Source organism: Suncus etruscus, chromosome 15 (genome assembly GCF_024139225.1).
Source record: "Suncus etruscus isolate mSunEtr1 chromosome 15, mSunEtr1.pri.cur, whole genome shotgun sequence".
Classification (NCBI taxonomy): domain Eukaryota; kingdom Metazoa; phylum Chordata; class Mammalia; order Eulipotyphla; family Soricidae; genus Suncus; species Suncus etruscus.
This window is the reverse complement of record NC_064862.1, coordinates 84,404,095-84,424,659: the sequence shown is the minus strand read 5'-3', so window position 1 is coordinate 84,424,659 and position 20,565 is coordinate 84,404,095. Positions and strand designations below refer to the sequence as shown.

The 20,565-nt window shown below is 36.8% G+C and overlaps 1 protein-coding gene across 1 annotated transcript; it reads left to right on the top strand.

Annotated features, from left to right (window-relative positions):
* The first annotated feature begins 8,533 nt into the window (after positions 1 to 8,533).
* Positions 8,534 to 9,424, top strand: LOC126031170 (olfactory receptor 7A5-like). The gene has a single exon (XM_049789455.1). The coding sequence runs from the start codon at positions 8,534 to 8,536 to the stop codon at positions 9,422 to 9,424; it is 891 nt and encodes a 296-aa protein (XP_049645412.1).
* The last annotated feature ends 11,141 nt before the right edge of the window (positions 9,425 to 20,565 follow it).

Below are 20,565 nucleotides of genomic sequence, written 5' to 3'. Positions count from 1 at the left end.
TAATGTACAGAAGTTTAATTACTCTCTTCTTGTGTTTGACTCATCTGCTAGAGTGGCTCATAAAACACAGAAAAACTCTTATTTACTTACCAGATGATCACTTATCATAAAATTTATATATGATTTTAATCAAGAAATAATATAAATTTTAAAGAGTAGTGCTAGTGGAAGAATTATGAGATAACTAAAATAGTGTGAAAGCAGTATATATGGTCCAATAAATATTATAGAATATTAGGAGCACTTTTTTAAAAGACTAGAAAATATTTATGAATATACTATCTCAGGGTGAGAAAATTGGACTTTAAAGAGTAATGTCTCCAAATAAGTATAAATGCTCAGTATAATGCCACTAAGAATTCTAGAGGTATTTTCTTTGAATGGTGGCAGAATAATTTTTAAATTGTTTTGAAAATAATAAGCATATTTCAATAACCATAATAATTAAATACAATAAAATGTATCATAATGAGTATTAACTTAAATTATTGCTTATCTCTAGATATAATACAAATAAATGATATGAGACTATTTTGGAGGTATAACAACATGAGAAAATGCATATATTAAATTATAATCTTGTATTTACTGAATGCTATGTACCATTTATTACTAACACATTTAGTGTTCACATTTATATGTATGAAGTGCCTTTTGCTATTGCTTTTATTTTACAGGTGAGGTGATTGAGCTACAAAGAGGCTAAATTGTTTTCCCGAGTTTTTTCAACCAGTTATCTGGGTTTAAATGAAGAAAGATTGATTACAGTGTTCCTGCACTGCCTATTACTGAGCCAAAAACCTAATTAAATTTTTTTTTTTGAAGTGGTCACCTTTGGTGATACTCAGAGGTTATGTGCTCAGAAATTGCTCCTGGCTTGGGGAACCATATAGGATGGTGAGGGATGAAACTGTGGTCCATCCTAGGTTAGTGTGTGCAAGGCAAATGCCCCACCACCTGTACCACTGCTCTGGCCCCCTAATTAAAATTTCATGGTCTTCACTATGTCAACTTTTTCATGAGATTTACCATTTACAATCAACCCTTTTAATATCAAACAGAATGAAAGTTTGCCACAAATGTAAAATAATACAATTGTTTTATAAAAGGAGAAAAAAAAGAATATTCAGAAGAGAAAAGATACTTTCTTTAAAAGTTGGGGGGACTGAAAAATGGCATGCAGACTAATTAAATTATAGTAACAGTTTACAACACACACAAAAGTCAACTCATACATGGAGAGGAAGTGCAGAAAGCATGTGACTCTCAACAGAGCTGAACTTATTTTATTGAAAACTACCATACCACTAATCCTTAGAATAGCAGTAGAATGACCTGGAAGTCTTTTTGTAAATAAGGGTGAGAAATAGCAGTAAAATAAATATTAATAATTATTATCCAGTGAGAACATCAGAGATCTCAGAGAAGTTAGGGAACTTGCCATACATGTTGCTGACTGGGGTTGCATTACTGGTATTACATAGTTCCTTTCTCCAGCCTCACTAGGAGTAATCCCTGAGCACAGAGTCAAGAGGAAGCCCCGAGTACCACTGGATGTGACCCCTCCTCAAACAAACAAGAACATCATTTAAATGTTATTTAGGATGTCAGTGAATAATGTCTGATTAAACTATGTAGCTCTTAGGGAGAGAAAAGCAAAAATGGGAGGATGCATTAGAACAGAGTCCCCAAATATTCAAGAGATCACACATGCCAACTGAGACAATCTCTTGCTAGAAGGAAGAAGTCTAATTAGGGTAAGAGACAGAAATAAATTTCCCAAAGGTCAACACTGACACAATGTGTATTGTTTTTCTCTCTTCCTTCCAGAGAACTAAATCTCTCAGGAATTAGAAAGCCCAAAGAATACATCACTAATAAGTCTCCTGGGAATTCTATTCCTAAATCCACAAAAACTCTAAAGACGCCTGCTATTCCTTCTTAAGTCAGTTTTTCTCATCACACTGGATGAGAAAAGAGAATCGTTACTACCTAAGTCCTCATGAGTGGGTCAATCTGCCTATCCTTCCTGGAGACAGAACATCTAACGTTACCCATCACTCAGGGAAGAAGCTGGACCTGTGGTATTGGGCTGGGAATCTGGGTAAGCTGCAGCATCTTTATAGAGGTCAGGGTATGTGGAATAGCACAAGAGATTTTGTTTTCATTAATTCAGTAAAAACAAGTATTTAGGCAGAGATAAAAGAGTGGAGAGAGAGAAGGACAGAGACAGAGAGAGACAGAGAAGCTCGAGGATTGTGGGAGAATTCTGGAGAAAATTTGAGGCTCTTTCCTTCTTTTACCTTTATTCAAAACAAAGGTGGGTGAGTGAGAATTTCTTTATTATGCTCCATGAATGTGCCCATTAAGATGGGAAAAGATACTGAGATGATTGTCATTTGGGATTCTGATAGTGCTTAGGTGAAACAGACTATCAGGCATTATCAATTGGTAATTATATGAAGGACTCAATAAAGATAACAAGGAAGGGCCGGAGCAATAGCACAGCAGGTAGGGTGTTTGCCTTGTACCTGGCTGACCTGAGTTTTATCCTTGGCATCACATATGGTCCCTGAGTCTTCTAGGAGTGACTTCTGGGTGCAGGGCCAGGAGTAAACACTAAGCACCACAAGGTGTGCGCCCCTCCAAAGTATAAAAGGAAAGAAAACATCATGAAACAAAGCCCTGCCAATACCATTGCTGAAAATGCTAAAATAGATTTCTTTAATTAGTCTCTGGTGTCATGACAACATCATGAGGCTTGCATTGGTCAACATTTTTCTCTTATTTCGCTGTTTCTTCTCTCTCGCTGTTAGAAATATCTGTTTAATATTATATCACTTGACTATTCCACGGATGAATTATTCAGTAATTTTTTCCTATTAGACAGGACCAAATTCTGGGATTAAGGAACAGAACCAGAAGCTGTACATTTTCTCATGGGGCATTCAGTTTTATTTCAAGGGAAAAGATAGAAACAAAGATACTATCTGGAGCTGGATTGGCAACACAAGTGAATTGAATTTAAAAGGAAGCAATGGTGAGAGGAACTGAGATGCTGGCGGGGAGGGTGATATTCAAGTGTTGTATTCACAAAATCAGAAATGTGGGAGTACTACATGCATAAAGCAGTGCATTGAAATATTGTAAGATTTACAGTGAGTAAAATAATAAATAAAATAAATTTTATTTCTTAAAATAGAAGACTTTTCATATGAGTTTCTCATTGTTTTGAGCCTTGATGTTCTAGTACAATTTTTTGATAGATTCTTTAAGATGGCAAGCAAGAAAACTTATGTCTGTTCATTGTATATGAACTATTGTATATATAGTAAATCATTTTTTATCTCTATTCTAACCTACCACCACATGTAACATATTCATCTTTTCAACAGTGACTATTGATCCCTGTTTTCCTTTTAGTCACTCACTCACTTACATTTTCTATCTCTAGGACATAGATTTCAGAAGAGTAACCTGTTCCATGGATGGAGATAATTATACATTTCCACCAATAATGCACACATAAGTAACCTATCATTTAACAATTCTTCCATTTCTGATGTTAATTAATTCCAACTTGTTTCCTGCAGCCCTTCAGTACAGTTATTTGAGACATGTTGTTCTATATTTAATCTTTTGACATTTTCCATTGTTGCCTTTTTGTGTTCAAGGGGTTTTGACAAATATTATGTACACAGTGATGCTATCTTTGCCAGTTCCTAAAATATCGTTGTGCTTATCTGGCTTATTATTTTTTTCTCTTTAGAAGCTCCTGAGAACCAGTGCCAATTTTATTTCCAAGTTATTATGTAATACATTGTCATGTATTAGACTTATATTTCAATGTAGCATAAGATATGGAGACCTATTCTCTTTCCTAATAAATGTGACCTTGGATCCTCCAAACTTTGAACATTTTGAATAAAAATGCTCAAAACATGTGCGTGCAAGGTTTATGATACAGTTTTGTCATAATATTGCATCATACCAATATATGTTTCAGGTGTAATTCTATGGATCAACACTGTATAAATACAAAGATTTTAAAAAAATTAGTTGACTATTTCCCTCAAGGGGAAAGTGCTTGATTCTCTGGAAACACTGTGTTTAGTTCTGTAAGATATCAGTTTATTACTTTTCTCTTCTTCAAACAAAACCACATAACTTGAACTAGCTAGTCCTGCCTCCCAGTTAGAGGGGGAAATAAGGAAGGCACCAAGACCAAACAGGTGCAAGACTACTAAGTAGTAAGCTAGGTACAGAGAGGACCACATATTCTACCAGCCCCGGGGGTGAGGAAGGAGGATATGGGAGGTAGGACGAAAATGGAGATGTAGGGAGGACAAATCGGTGATGGGAATCCCCCTGATTTTATGTAAATATGTACCTGAAATATTATTGTCAACAATATGTAAGCCACTATGATCAAAATAAAAATTACATTAAAAATAAAAAAGATATTCTCTATCTTATAATTTGATAAGAATATCACTGTAAAATATTATTTTATACCGACTGTTCTGGGGGAGGAAGATAGCATAGTGATAGTTTCAATAAAATAAATTTAAAAAAATGAAAAATACTTTTTTATTTTTAGTTAAATAAATATGAAATAATCTTAATCAAGTATACCTTACCATTATTTTTCTTTTCTGGAAGCTCCAATTGGAAATGTAGCCTGGGTAATTTTGTATGATCATTTTCTTTGTTTCTTTTTTTCTTTTGGCCACACCCAGCACTGCTCAAGGGTTACTTCCTTGTTCTGAAGTCGGGAATCATTTCTGGATGGCTCAGGGGACCATCGTGCTGGGGATCGAGCACAGATAGAACCCGGGTCAGCAGTGTGCAAGGCAAGTGCCCTACCAACCACATACAAAGGGAATAAAATATTTCTTTCATTTTCTACTGTATTTTACTTAGTATCATCTATATTGTTGTGATGGCAAGATTTCAGCTTTTTATTAATAAATTCTTTATTTAAGCACCATAGTTACAAAATGTTCACAGTTGGATTTCAGTCATCAAATGTGCACAGCCCTTCACCAATGTTACTTTTTTCCTGCCAACATTATTTTACAGCAGAGAAGTATATTATTGTGTATATCAGACACATATTCATTATCTAGTTACTCACTTATGGGAACCAAACTGTGCTGCCCAAAAGAACATAGTGGGAAAAATAGATGGAAAGTGTTGGTTGGATAGTAGTGAATTGTTATATGAATTTTATGGGGTTATTATAGCATGTTATTATACTTTTGAAGGGATATTAAATAATACTTCTAAGATATATGAGTTTTGCAAACAAAGTTTTCTGAGTTAAAAAATTGTAAATTAAATAAACACAATAAAACCCCAAGAACTTTACTTTTACTACTGTGTTTTCTTGTAAATGTTGTATAGTGCTATGTTTTCTACTGAAGTATATGCTACATTTTAACCTCTTTCTGAACAGGTGTAAGCTTTGTGTTTACAAATAGATAATTTTGCTTGTGTCTGTATATCCAAATGTTAGAAAAACAATCATTTTCAAATGAATTTCATTCCCTTTTAATCACACACACGTTTCATCTTTTGTGTGGGTTTCGTTTGAGGATACTCTCCTTTTCTGTGAATCCATGTCTATTCTTTTGTCTATACTACTTTATTAATTAATTTTGCTTCATCAAAAGTATTAAAAAGTTTGTTTTTTATATATTTGTTAGCTAGTCTAGTCTTTTTGGTTCTTTACATAAAATTCAACTAAATGGTTACCTACAAATAGTATTTTGGCCTTTTGACTGGTAAGTTGAGAGGTGATCTTACAAGATTGGTGCTTTCTCATCCCAAATAGCTATCATCTCACCATCTGTTTAGATTTCTCGGCTTTATTTATTGTGTTTGTAGTTTCTGCTGGTAATATGGCAAAAGAATCACATTTTCTAGGGAATACCACCAACACAAGTAGTATTTGCATTACTAATTATAATTGTTTCATTTGGGCATGTAATATGTATTTAAGTATTTTTATTTATCATGTTTCTTCCAGCCTTACTATATTAGCTTAAGAGTTTAGTGGATTTTAAATTAAATTATTAATTGAGGACATTCTCAGCTCAGAAAGCCATTATTTTACCAATACCTCTGACCCTATAATTTACTTAGTTTTTTTTTATTATTACAAATAGTAGAGGACAAAATTATACTTAAATATAATAAGTGATTGAGATCATTTGCATTTGTACCTAAACTTTTGTAAAAAAATGGTTCTCATCATCAAGCATAATATTGTAAGATTATGATTATAGTCTATTTTCAAAGCAATTTATTTTATTTATTGATTGATTGATTGGTTCTGGGGACACACCTGGTGATGCTCAGGGGTTATTTCTGACTTTGTGTTCAGAAATTGCTCCGGGCAAGATTGGGGGACCATATGGAATGCAGGGGATTGAAAAGGGTCCATCACAGGTCGTCCACATGCAAAGTAAATGTGATATCGCTGTGCTATCTCTCCGGCCCAAGTGATTATAGTTTATTAATTTGAGGACATGGCTGTTAATTTTCTGAGCTTTGTTATCAAAGAGTGTTGAAATTTAAGTATTATCTCTAGATCAATTGATGTGATTTTCTTTTATTGATATATTACATTTATTTTCTAGTATTTCAACTACCAGGAATAAGTCTCATCTAGTTTTATACAAAATTATTTGAAATTAGTATCAATTTATTAACATTATATCGCATATTTTGACTTCTACCCCATTCTGACATGTGGTTTCCTTTTACTGTAATTAATGACAGCTTTCTAGAAACAATCTGTTGCTAAACTTCTTTCCATTTTACCATGTTTCTCCCTCTATGTCTCTCTTATCTCTTCAGTTATCAAAAAAGTCTCTCATAGAACTCATGTGTACTTAGAATCCTTTTCTAGGCTGAGTGCTTCAAAATTCTTTTCTTTTTCACAGCAAAATTAGCTACAATAGTTTCTTATATTGTTTTGTCTTATTGAATATTAGAAGAAAAGGCATAATTTCTAGCAGTTTTAATAGGAATCATTTACATGATTTTGGTCAGGTTTGTAGAAAAGATAGTCTTAAGAGGCAGCTAACTTTGAAAAGATATCACCATAGACCAGCACTTACTCATACCTACTTGAAAATTGAAATTATACAAAATTGTTAATTTACTCTACATCTTTTTAAAATTAATATCTTTATTTAAACACCTTAATTACAAATACGATTGTAGTTGGGTTTCAGTCATGTAAAGAATACCCCCTTCACCAATGCAACATTACCATCATCAATGCCCCAAATCTCCCTCTTCCCCACCCCACTCCCACTTGCACTCAAGACAGGCTTGAAATACCAATCTCAGTTGCCAGAGGAGCTTGAACCCAAGCCATCTCATCAAACATGTTCTCCTCTGCTTCCTGATCAGTTATGCTTTCTATGCAGGTGGAAACTATTCCATTCTTCTATTTCTTGGGTACTTACGGATGTGTAACAGAAATAATTTCTTGGGTGTGTGTGTAAAGGAAATGATAATTACAAAGAAGATACATGCTGACTAGATGTCCCAAGTAAAAAATCCCTTTCTACAACAACAACTGAAGATTTTGTAGAAAATATAGAAGTTGAGTGAAGGGATATCTTATCTTAAAGTTATCAAACTAGATGTTGACTAGGCATAATAAATAATGAATACCTTAGCTCCACCCTTGATAGCAATGTCTTACACATTAAAAGACAGCAGGAAGACAACTTGCCACAGCATGGCATTCTCTGGTCTCCTGCTATAGTTACTAACTTGTCTCTAGCATCTTTTTTTTGGTAGAATTTATTCCTGTTACACCACACATTACTTACAGATGGTGGCAGAAATTTCCAACATGAGGTCCTTTGGGGAATTCTTCTGCTTGACCTGAATACTCTTTTATTGAAATCTCTTCCCCACATAAATATATTCCACTGTCTTCATATGTTCTCTTTTTAAGGAGAAATATGTTTCTCTTCCTACTTCTCTTTATATTCCAATTACAAGAATTAGTCAAAAGTTATCTCTGTACTTTATTTACAACACTATCAAGCTCACTATTTTACTTAATAATAATAATAACCCACAATAAAACACTGATATTCTAATGTCACCTGACCACAACCCTCAAGACGAAATGTTGTTAAGGGCTGTAATTCTTTTTTCTAATTCCATGCTCTTTTCCAGTGACTTAGAATAATGTATGGAAAATATTAGGCTAAAAATTTGTGTAAACAAAAACCATCAGGATTTTATCTGTAGTGGGAACTGTATACTTGAAACTGGTTTAGTAGCAAGTCTTGCTTTTTTATTTTTGCATTAAGAGAATTAAAAACTTTCAAAAACTTTAAAATCAGTTACACACACTAAATCTATAGGTGATATAGATAATAAAAAGAAATTTATTAACTGTGATTGAAAAAATCCATCTATTTTATGTTAATTTATTGGCCAATACCTGTACCTAAATCTGCATTACTATGGCTTCCATTCCAGCAACTCCATGAATTACATGGAACCTGGAAACCAAACACGTCCATCAGAATTTCTCCTCCTGGGACTTTCACAAGAAGCTATGCTACAGCCTCTCATCTTTTGGCTGTTTCTGTCCATGTACCTGATAACAATCATTGGAAATCTCTTCATCATTCTGGCTATAATCAGTGACTCCCGCCTCCATACCCCTATGTATTTCTTTCTCTCCAATCTCTCCTTTGCAGACATCTGCTTCACATCCTCCACCATCCCTAAGATGCTGCTGAATATCCAGATGCAGAGCAAAGCCATCACCTATGGAGAATGCCTCACCCAGATGTGCTTTTTTATGAGTTTTGGAGGTCTAGATAATTTCCTCTTGACTGCAATGGCCTACGATCGCTTTGTGGCCATCTGCCATCCATTGCATTATATGATCATCATGAACCCCAAGCTCTGTGGAATCCTGCTTCTAGTATCATGGATACTGAGTGTTCTGCATTCTCTATTGCATTGCCTCCTGGTGTTGAGACTGTCCTTTTGTACAAACCTGGAAATCCCTCACTTTTTCTGTGAACTTAATCAGGTGCTCCGAATTGCCTGCTCTGACACCTCCCTCAATGACATCATCATCTCTTTTACTGCAGTACTTCTGGGTTTTATTCAACTTACTGGTATCCTTTACTCATATTCTAAGATTGTGTCTTCCGTTTTGAAAATCTCATCTGCTAGTGGCAAGTATAAAGCCTTTTCCACGTGTGGGTCTCATTTCACAGTGGTCTCCTTGTTCTATGGGACAGGACTTGGCGTGTATCTTAGTTCAGCTGCTATGGAAAACTCCAAGGATAGTGCAATCGCCTCTGTGATGTACACAGTTGTCACTCCAATGTTAAACCCCTTTATTTACAGTCTTAGAAATAAGATATAAAGCAGGCCATAATTAAATTTTTCAGTTGAGAACTATGCCTTCTGACAGGCCCCTGACTTGCTCATAAGTAGCAGTGGTTAAAACCAATTATTATCTATCTCAGGAGTCCCCAGACTAAGGCCTTTGGGCCACATCTGGCAGCCAAGGACATTTCTCCTGCCTGCCAGGAGTTTTTTCCACTGCTTCCTATCCTGCTTGCTTAGTGGCTGACTAGTGCTGTGTGCATGTGTGAGATGAGTGCCGCCCTCACTGACTCCCTGACCCCCCCCCCTCTCTCTCTCACACACACACACACACACACACACACACACACACACACACACACACACACACACACACACACACACAAACACTCTCTCATTCTCTCTCCCTCTCTCCTCACTCTCACACTCTCTCCCCTTACTCCACTCCCTCTCTCCTCTCTCTCTCTCTCTCTCCTACCCTCCTCTCTCTCCTTGACCCCTTCTCTCACTCTCAGGGAGGGGTCCTCAAGCTATGGCCCACAGAACACTATTGTTTGTAGATTTTTTTAAAGATCTATTTTCTGGCCCTCCAATGGCCTGAGGAATAATTAACTGACCCCCTGTTTAATAAATTTGAAAACTGCTGACTAATCTCATGACTTTTTTCAGATAACAAATAACTAGTGAGTGGTTCACATTAGATGCAGTTTATTTTCTTCATTTTTTCCATGCAATATGACAAAATATACAGGCTGATAGAAAAAAGTTGTCATTAATCTGACATTACAAGGTTAAAGAATACAAAACTGAGTTGAAAATAAAGTTTTATACGTTAATAGACATTTAAATGAAAAAGAAATAATACTGGCAAGAGACAGGACAATGAAACTCATCCACAGTAGCAAAATAATGCAATTTGAACACGGCTCAAGGAAATATGGGACAGTATCAAAGTGTGTAGCATTTACTTTAGAAAGGTTCCCAGGGTATAAAAAGAAAATGGAGTAAAAATCATTGCTTGAAGAAATAATGGCTAAAACTCTAACATGGGGGAAGGAAACACTTAGGACCAGAAAGCCCAAAATGATTCTAGTTGAGATAAGAGCCATATCAAAAAATGTTATAATTAAAAAATCTAAAGTAAATTAGAAAGTAAGGATCTTTTGAAGGAATGATTTGGAAAAAAATTCTTCCACATTAGTGAATAATAAAGAAGCTGTATATTAGTACTTATCAGGAAAATAAAAATTTATTAAGCTGAAATTAAAGGCCTCTAAACAGTAACATAAAATAAATGTATCAATCTTATTGGATATCATAATTATATAGCGGGGGAAGTGAATAAATCACTGATGCAGCAAATCTGAAGTTAGATGGTAAAAGTAGGAAAAGAGTGAAGCAGGTCCAGAATTAACAATAGAGTCTATGATTATTCCGTCCTGTGATCATGACGAAATCTATTCTAACATTTGGATCATCACAGTAATGTATCTGAAATCCTGATTATGAATGGGGCAAAAGGAAAGTTTCTGGAAGGACTTGATGTAGGAGTTTCTTTACCAGGTGAAAGAAGGGTTCGCTTCAGAACACAAGGCTTTAACCAGCATAATAGTGCAGGGGGGACAGAGCCTAGAGTTCTACATGGATGAATCCAGTCACTGCCCCAGTTACCAGGTAACCAGCTCATTTTAGGGATTAACATAGAGATACATAGACCATAGAGGTGGGATGCTGTCACCAGGAGGATCTATAATACTGCCAGATGCACCTGGGAGATATCTGAGAGCTCTCAAGTCCTAAAAAGTCATGAGAACAATGAACACTGGCTGAGCCAACTGTTGGATACATCAGTAAACAAAGCAAGAAACAGAACATGTCCAATGGAAGACAAACATACGGACTCTGATAGCAGAACTGAAATTACCAAGGAAGAAAGAATGATGGGAAGGGTCATCCTGTGGACAGAGGTCGTGACTTAATAGTGGCACTGTGGTGGTGTATTTGGCATAGTGACATAATAACCCTACAAGTCAAGAACTTTTATATCCTTGTAAACCAAAATAATTTCAATATTTAAATGGATGCCCAGGATTATGCCTTTAACATCTGGAGAAATTATATAATCTAGGTTTCATCCTGAAAGCACTATTTAACTATTTACAGGGCACAATTTCACAATTATTTTCTTTTTTTTTTTTTGGTTTTTGGGCCACACCCGTTTGATGCTCAGGGGTTACTCCTGGCTATGTGCTCAGAAATCGCCCCTGGCTTGGGGGGACCATATGGGACGCTGGGGGATCGAACCGCGGTCCTTCCTTGGCTAGCGCTTGCAAGGCAGACACCTTACCTCCAGCGCCACCTACCCGGCCCCTACAATTATTTTCTAATTAATACAATCTCTTCATCCACCACAAAAATAGAATTCAAGTGGCTTAGATTTGGGGTAGAAAAACCTTTAACATTAAAAGGAATACTTCTTTGGGTCTGGAGGAATAATTGTACTAAGCTTTAGGTGCTTGCCTTGCATCTCATATGTTCCTCCAAGTCCTGGAACTTTTTGAAATTTTGGGCCTCAACATGCAGTACTCAGGGATTACTCCTATCCCTACACTCAGAACTTATTCCGGGAAGCCTCTATATTGTACTATATTGTAACCCAGGGATCAAACCTGGCTTGGCCGCATGTAAGGTAAATGCCCTACCCCACTATACTATCACACTGGCCCAGTAGTACTTCTTTTTAGCATAAACAGTGCTGTGTATATTTATTTTTACTAGATTGAGATTACTATTTTCTTCTATTATAATCCTTGAATATTTTACTTGAATATTATACTTACTGCATATTATTATATGCAGTTATATGAAATGCACACAGATATTATTCTTGGTGGTGCTTGGGGGGTTATATAGAATGCTGGGAATAGGCCCTCTTCTCTTAAAGTAGGATTTACCAATTTTTCTAAGGAGCACTGGTGATGGTTTTGGATTGAAGGGAGTTTAATCTCTTGAATAGAGTACCAAAAAATGTCTTGGTTAACTCTCGTTTCTTCCTCACTCTCCTTATATGTCTCCCCCGCAAAACTGCCCAATATTTCTCTCTCATTTTCCCTCCTTAACATCGTATCTTCCTTCCTTTTACACCTCCTCCCTTTTCTATATTTCCTACTTTTAATTGTAATGATTCTGAACCTGGTTAAAAAAAAAGAGTAGCATAGGAACCACACAAATTTGGGCATGGATAATAAAAGAATTGAGTATTAATGTCTTGAAGCTAGGACAACGTTGTAAATTTCCTGAAATTGTTGCTCCAAGAATTCCTTCTTTAGGGGCAGGAGAGATAGCATGGAGGTAAGGCGTAAGGCATTTGCCTTGCATGCAGAAGGATGGTGGTTCAAATCCCAGCATCCCATATGGTCCCCCGAGCCTTCAGGAGCAATTTCTGAACGAAGAGCCAGTAGTAACCCTGAGTACTGCCGGGTGTCACCCAAAAACAAAACAAAACAAAAAAAGAATTACTTCTTTATGTTTACTCCAGAAATATGCCTAGCAATTTAAAAAAAATTGCATGTACTTGTGAAAAAAGAAGTCAATTTTCCTTTGCCAGCTGTTGTTAGTGGCTCTATACTAGCTATCATCACTCCACATTTTAAACATTCCTGTAAAAATTGTGGGTTCTTTCTGAAAAAGAAAATTTCGTCATTTCCCAAGACCATAAATTTGGCCCCAGAGTTTAGACTTATGGGAAAGTGAAAAAGCAAAGGCAAGTGATCTGATAGAAAACCCAAATACCGAGATGAATCAGAGCACATATAAGATCCATGCATTCTCTCTATTTACTTGTCAATTGACAGGTAACACAAAAACCCATTTTCCTATATAAACTCCATCAAAGCAAACCATATTTAACTTGCTCCTATCCTAAGTTTCTTCTCTTGCTCAGGAGTTCCTTTTTCTTCTACTTGATTTTCAATAAATTTTCTATTTCCAAGACTTCAGCATAAAAGGTCACTAACTTTTATTTTTTCATCTCCATGTATCTAATCACTTTACTCAGAAACCTGCTCATTATCTTGGCTGTCAATTTAGACCACCAACTCCACATGTCCATATACTTCTTCCTCTTTAACTTGACCTTTATGGACATTGATTGATCTTCACCAGTATCCCAAGACACTGGTGCACATTTAGACACAGAGAAAGGCATTACCTTAGAAGGCTGCCTCCCTTTTTATTCTTTGAAGCACTTGACAACTTTCCTCATAAAGTGATGGCCTATGACAGCTTTGTGACTATCTACCGTCCCCTGCAATATACAGTTATTATGAATTCCAAAGTCTGTGAATCACTTGTTCTGATTTTTTTAGATCATGAGTATCCTGAATTCTTTTTTTTGAAATAAAACATGTCTTTATTTGCATTCTAGCAAATAAAAATTTAGCATTTATACCATCAACAATTATGAAACCTTAAAACTTACAGTAAGATACAAAGCTTATAGTCAATTTGAGATGTTGGTATAATAGCATTTTTCTTTTTTTTTTTTTTTTTTTTTTTTTTTTTTTGGTTTTTGGGCCACACCCTGTGACGCTCAGGGGTTACTCCTGGCTATGCGCTCAGAAGTTGCTCCTGGCTTCTTGGGGGACCATATGGGACGCCGGGGGATCGAACCGCGGTCCGTGCGCAGGCAAGGCAGGCACCTTAGCTCCAGCGCCACCGCCCGGCCCCGCATTTTTCTTTTTTAATTTAAACAACTCTGTTACATACATGATTGTGTTTGGGTTTCAGTCATGTAAAGAACACCACCTATCACCAGTGTAGCATTCCCATCACCAATGTCCCAAATCTCTCTCCTCCCCACCCAACCCCCACCTGTACTCTAAACAGGCTTTCTATTTCCCTCATACATTCTCATTATTAGAATAGTTCAAAATGTAGTTATTTCTCTAACTAAACTCATCCCTGTTTGTGGTGAGCTTCATGAGGTGAGCTGTAACTTCCAGCTCTTTTCTCTTTTGTGTCTGAAAGTTATTATTGCAAGAATGTCTTTCATTTTTCTTAAAACCCATAGATGAGTGAGACCATTCTGCGTTTTTCTCTCTCTCTGGCTTATTTCACTCAGCATAATAGATTCCATGTACATCCATGTATAGGAAAATTTCATGACTTCATTTCTCCTGACAGCTGCATAATATTCCATTGTGTATAGGTACCACAGTTTCTTTAGCCATTCATCTGTTGAAGGATAGCTTGGCTGTTTCCAGAGTCTTGCTATGGTAAATAGTGCTGCAATGAATATAGGTGTAAGGAAAGGATTTTTGTATTGTGTTTTTGTGTTCCTAGGGTATATTCCTAGGAGTGGTATAGTTGGGTCGTATGGGAGCTCAATTTCCAGTTTTTGGAGGAATCTCCATATTGCTTTCCATAAAGGTTGAACTAGAAGGCATTCCCACCAGCAGTGGATAAGAGTTCCTTTCTCTCCACATACCTGCCAACACTGCTTGTTCTCATTCTTTGTGATATGTGCCAATCTCTGGGGTGGGAGGTGGTACCTCATAGTTGTTTTGATTTGCATCTTCCTGATAATTAGTGATATGGAGCATTTTTAATGTGTCTTTTGGCCATTTGTATTTCTTCTTTGTCAAAGTGTCTGTCCATTTCTTCTCCCCAGTTTTGATGGGATTAGATTTTTTTCTTGTAAATTTCTGTCAGTGCCTTGTATATTTTGGAGATTAGCCTCTTATCTGATGGGTATTGAATGAATAGTTTCTCAAACTCAGTGAGGGGCTCTTGTATCCTGGGTGTCATTTCTTTTAAGGTGCAGAAGCTTCTCAGTTTAATATATTCCCATCTGTTAATCTCTGCTTTCACTTCCTTGGAGAGTGCAGTTTCCTCTTTGAAGATACCTTTAGTCTCAATGTCCTGTAGTGTTTTACCTACGTGTTGTTCTATATATCTTATGGTTTCGGGTCTGATATCGAGGTCTTTCATCCATTTGGATTTTACCTTCATACATGATGTTAGCTGGGGATCTAAGTTCAGTTTTTTGCAAGTGGCTAGTCAGTTGTGCCAACACCACTTGTTGAAGAGGCTTTCTTTGCCCCATTTAGGATTTCTTGCTCCTTTATCAAAAATTAGGTGATTGTATGTCTGGGGAACATTCTCTGAGTATTCAAGCCTATTCCACTGATCTGAGGGCCTGTCCTTATACCAATACCATGCTCTTTTGATAACTATTTCTTTGTAGTACAGTTTAAAGTTGGGGAAAGTAATTCCTCCCATATTCATTTTCCCAATGATTGCTTTAGCTATTCTAGGGTGTTCATTGTTCCAAATGAATTTCAAAAGTGCCTGATCCACTTCTTTGAAGAATGTCATGGGAATCTTTAGAGGGATAGCATTAAATCTGTACAATGCTTTGGGGAGTATTGCCATTTTGATGATGTTAATCCTGCCAATCTATGAGCAGGGTATGTGCTTCCATTTCCGTGTGTCCTCTCTTATTTCTTGGAGCAGAGTTTTATAGTTTTCTTTGTATAGGTCCTTCACATTTATAGTCAGGTTGATTCCAAGATATTTGAGTTTGTGTGGAACTATTGTAAATGGGGTTGTTTTCTTAATGTCCATTTCTTCCTTATTACTATTGGTGTATAGAAAGGCCATTGATTTTTGTGTGTTAATTTTGTAGCCTGCCACCTTGCTATATGAGTCTATTGTTTCTAGAAGCTTTTTGGTAGAGACTTTAGGGTTTTCTAAGTAGAGTATCATGTCATCTGTAAACAGCGAGAGCTTGACTTCTTCCTTCCCTCTCTGAATTCCCTTGATATCTTTTTCTTGCCTAATCGCTATAGCAAGTACTACCAGTGCTATGTTGAATAGGAGTTGTGAGAGAGGACAGCTTTGTCTTGTGCCAGAATTTAAAGGAAAGGCTTTCAGTTTTTCTCCATTGAGGACAATATTTGCCTCTGCTTGTGGTAGATGGCCTTAACTTTATTGAGAAAGGTTCTTTCCATTCCCATCTTGCTGAGAGTTTTGATCAAGAATGGGTGTTGGACCTTATCAAATGCTTTCTCTGTGTCTATTGATATGATCATGTGATTCCTATTTTTCTTGTTGTTGATGTTGTGTATTATGTTGATAGATGTTAAACCAGCCTTGCATTCCTGGGATGAAACCTACTTGATCGTAGTGGATGATCTTCTTACTGAGGCATTGAATCCTATTTGCCAGGATTTTGTTGAGGATCTTTGCATCTGTATTTATCAGCGATATTGGTCTGTAATTTTCTTTTTTTGGTAGCATCTCTGTCTGGTTTAGGTATCAAGGTGATGTTGGCTTTATAAAAGCTATTTGGAAGTGTTCCCGTTTTTTTGATTTCATGAAAGAGTCTTGCCAGGATTGGTAGTAGTTCCTCTTGAAAGGTTTGAAAGAATTCATTAGTAAATCCATCTGGGCGTGGACATTTGTTTTTGAGCAAACATTTGATTACTGTCTTAATTTCCTCAATAGTGATGGGTGTGTTTAGATATGCTACATCCTCTTCATTCAACCGTGGAAGATTATAAGAGTCCAAAAATTTATCCATTTCTTCTAGGTTTTCATTTTTAGTGGCATAGAGTTCTCAGTAGTTTCTAATTACCCTTTGAATCTCTACCATATCAATAGTGATCTCTCCTTTTTCATTACTAATACGAGTTATCAAGTTTCTCTCTCTTTGTTAGTTTTGCCAGTGCTCTATCAATCTTGTTTATTTTTTCAAAGAACCAACTTCTGCTTTCGTTGATTTTTTTGAAATTTTTTCAGGTTTCCACTTCATTGATTTCTGCTCTCAGCTTTGTTATTTCCTTCTGTCTCCCTATTTTTGGGTCCTTTTGTTGAGTACTTTCTTTTGTGTTTTTTTTTTTTTTGGTTTTTGGGTCACACCCAGCGTTGCTCAGGGATTACTCCTGGCTGTCTGCTCAGAAATAGCTCCTGGCAGGCACGGGGGACCATATGGGACACCGGGATTCGAACCAACCACCTCTGGTCCTGGATCGGCTGCTTGCAAGGCAAACGCCACTGTGCTATCTCTCCGGGCCCTGTTGAGTACTTTCTAATTCTATGAGCTGCGTCATTAAGCTATTCAGGTATGCCCCTTCTTCTTTCCTGATGTGTGCTTGCAAAGCTATAAATTTTCCTCTCAGTACCGCTTTTGCTGTTTCCCATAGGTTCTGATAGTTTGTGTCTCCATTGTCATTTGTTTCTAGGAAGGTTTTGATTTCCTCTTTGATTTCATCTTGGACCCACTGGTTATTCAGTATTAGGCTGTTTAACCTCCAGGTATTAAAGTTTTTCTTCTGTGTCCCTTTGTAGTTCACATATAATTTCAAGGGACTTGTGGTCAGCGAAGGTAGCCTGAAAAATTTCTATCCTATTGATAATATGGAGGTATGTTTTATGTGCTAGCATGTAGTCTATCATGGAGAATGTCCCATGTACATTAGAGAAGAATGTGTAACCAGGCTTCTGGGGGTGGAGTGTCCTGTATATATCTACTAGGCTTCTTTCTTCCATTTCTCTTTCAGGTCTAGTATATTCTTGTTGGGTTTCAGTCTGGTTGACCTGTCAAGTGTTGACAATGCCATGTTGAGGTCTCCCACAATTATTGTGTTGTTATTGATATTATTTTCAGATTTGTAACAATTTTATTAAATATTTTCTGGCCCCTCATATGTTTAGGAGAGTTATTTCTTCCTGCTCTACATACCCCTTGATTAATATAAAATGTCCATCTTTGTTCCTTACAAACTTCCTGAGTATAAAGTTTGCATTATCTGATATTAGTATGGCCACTCCAGCTTTTTTATGGGTGTTGTTTGCTTGGATAATTTTTCTCCAGCCTTTTATTTTGAGTCTATGTTTGTTCTGACTATTCAGGTGCGTTTCTTGTAGGCAGCAGAAGGTTGGGTTGAGTTTTTTGATCCATTTAGCTACTCTGTTTCTTTTAACTGGTGCATTTAGTCCATTGACATTGAGAGAAAGAATTGTCCAGGGAGTTAGTGCCATCTTTATATCGAAGTTTGGTGTGTCTGTTGGTCAGTCTTGTCTTAAAGTAGGCCATTCAGTTTTTCTTTTAATAATGGTTTTGAGTCTGTTAGTTTCTGAGCTGTTGTTTGTCTGTGAAACCATGTATTGTTCCTTCAAACCTGAAAGTGAGTTTTTCTGGGTTCAGTATTCTAGGCAAAGCATTTATTTCATTGAATTTTGTCACTATGTCCCACCACTGCCTTCTGGCCTTGAGTGTTTCTGGTGACAGGTCTGCAGTAAATCTCAAGGATGTTCCCTTGAATGTAATTTCTCTTTTCGATCATGCTGCTTTCAGAATTCTGTCTATCTATGGGATTCGTCATTGTGATTAAGATGTGTCTTGGGGTGTTTTTCCTGGGATCTCTTTTAATTGGTACTCTTTGGGCATGTAGGATTTGATCGCATGTATTCTTTAGCTCTGGTAGTTTATCTTTAATGATGTTCTTGACATCTTGACATTCTTGAGATCTTGACATCTTGACATTCTTCCGGAGATTTTCTTCTTGGGTCTCTGGAACTCCAATGATTCTTAAGTTGTTTCTGTTGAGTTTATCATAGACTTCTATTTTCATCTGCTCCCATTCTTTGAGTAATTTTTCCATTGTTTGATCATTTGCTTTGAGGCTTTTTTCCAATTTCTTCTGCTGTATGGAATTGTTATTCATCTCATCTTCCAGTGTACTAATTCTATCCTCAGCTGTTTTTAATCCGTGGGAAAGCTCAACCATGTTTTTCTTCAATTCATCTACTGGGTTTTTTAGACCTGTTATTTGACCTGAAATTTCAGTTTGGAGTTTTCTGATTTCTATCTTCATATTCTCTTGATTCTTATTAGTGTTCTCTTCTATACTTTCTTTGAGTTCTTTGAACATCTTCCATATTGCAACTCTAAACTCCTTATCTGAGAGACTGACTAGTTGGTTGGTCATGTTCAAGTCATCAGAGTTGCCATTGTCATTCTCTATGTCTGGCGCTGGCCTGCGTTGTTTCTCCATTGTCGCACTTGTATTGTGGGTTTTTCTACGTGTTGTGGTTGTATTCATTGGCTAAATGATGTGCACGGCCACGAAGCAGAGCAGCCGCGCTCCTCTGGCTCCTCCCTTTCTGGGCGTGTAAACTCACTTCCAGGGAAGGCTCCAGGAAGGTGAGCTATCTGCAGATGAGACACACAGGATGAAATCAGGCGGGAAATGCAGCATAGCACAGAAGACAGGCAGATATGGGTGCTGGCATCTGAGTTCCAGCAGAGTTCAGCGGCTTCCCCTTTCTGAGCGTGTAAACTCAACTCCAGGGAAGGCTTCAGGGAAGGCAAGCCATCCTCAGTTGGGCCACACACAGGATGAATTCAGGCCAAAAATGCAGCACAGCACAGAGGACAGGCAGATAGGGGTGCTGGCATCTGAATTCCAGCAGAGTTCATCGGCTTCCCCTTTCTGGGCATGTAAACTCACCTCTAGGGAAGGCTCAAGGGAAGGTGAGCCATCCGCAGATGAGCCCCTGAATTCTTAATTGTAAATATTAATAGCTTTACTATAGACTTTCTCTATAGATATGAAAGACTTATTTTTGTGTGAGAACTCATTAAGTCTTCGGATTTACTCTTGCATATGTGTTCTGGGGACAATAACGGATTCTGAGGATCTAACTGGGGTATATTGTATGCAAGGTGAGTGCTTTTCCCACTTTACTAACTTCCCAGATCCATATGAGTTGATTTTGATCAATAACAGGTTGGTAAATATTTATGGAGAACATATAACATTAGTTTCAATGAATAAATTCTTTTCCAGTTAGCCTCAAATGTATAAATTTAGAATCAAATTTATATTCAACCACTGGACAATTGTCTCCAGCAGGTAATAGGACAAAATATCTCCAAATTTACTTTAATTTTCTGTTTCTATCAATATAAAATGTTAACAAAATCTGTTTATCCTTGAGTGTAGAGATGTAGTTCAATGGTAGATGTAACCTTCGGATTGCACTTGAGAGACCAGAGCAGACTCTTATATGAGTGATTAAAAAATTAGCTCAAAATGTTTTCTGCAGAAGTGCTTATAATTGCTGCATAAAATCTTGAATAACCTGAGTATGACCATTTAAAGAGGCAAA

What these genes read in the sequence shown, in the direction of transcription:
- LOC126031170 (XM_049789455.1), top strand. Translation starts at nt 8,534, where the DNA reads ATGGAACCTGGAAACCAAACACGTCCATCAGAATTTCTCCTCCTGGGA.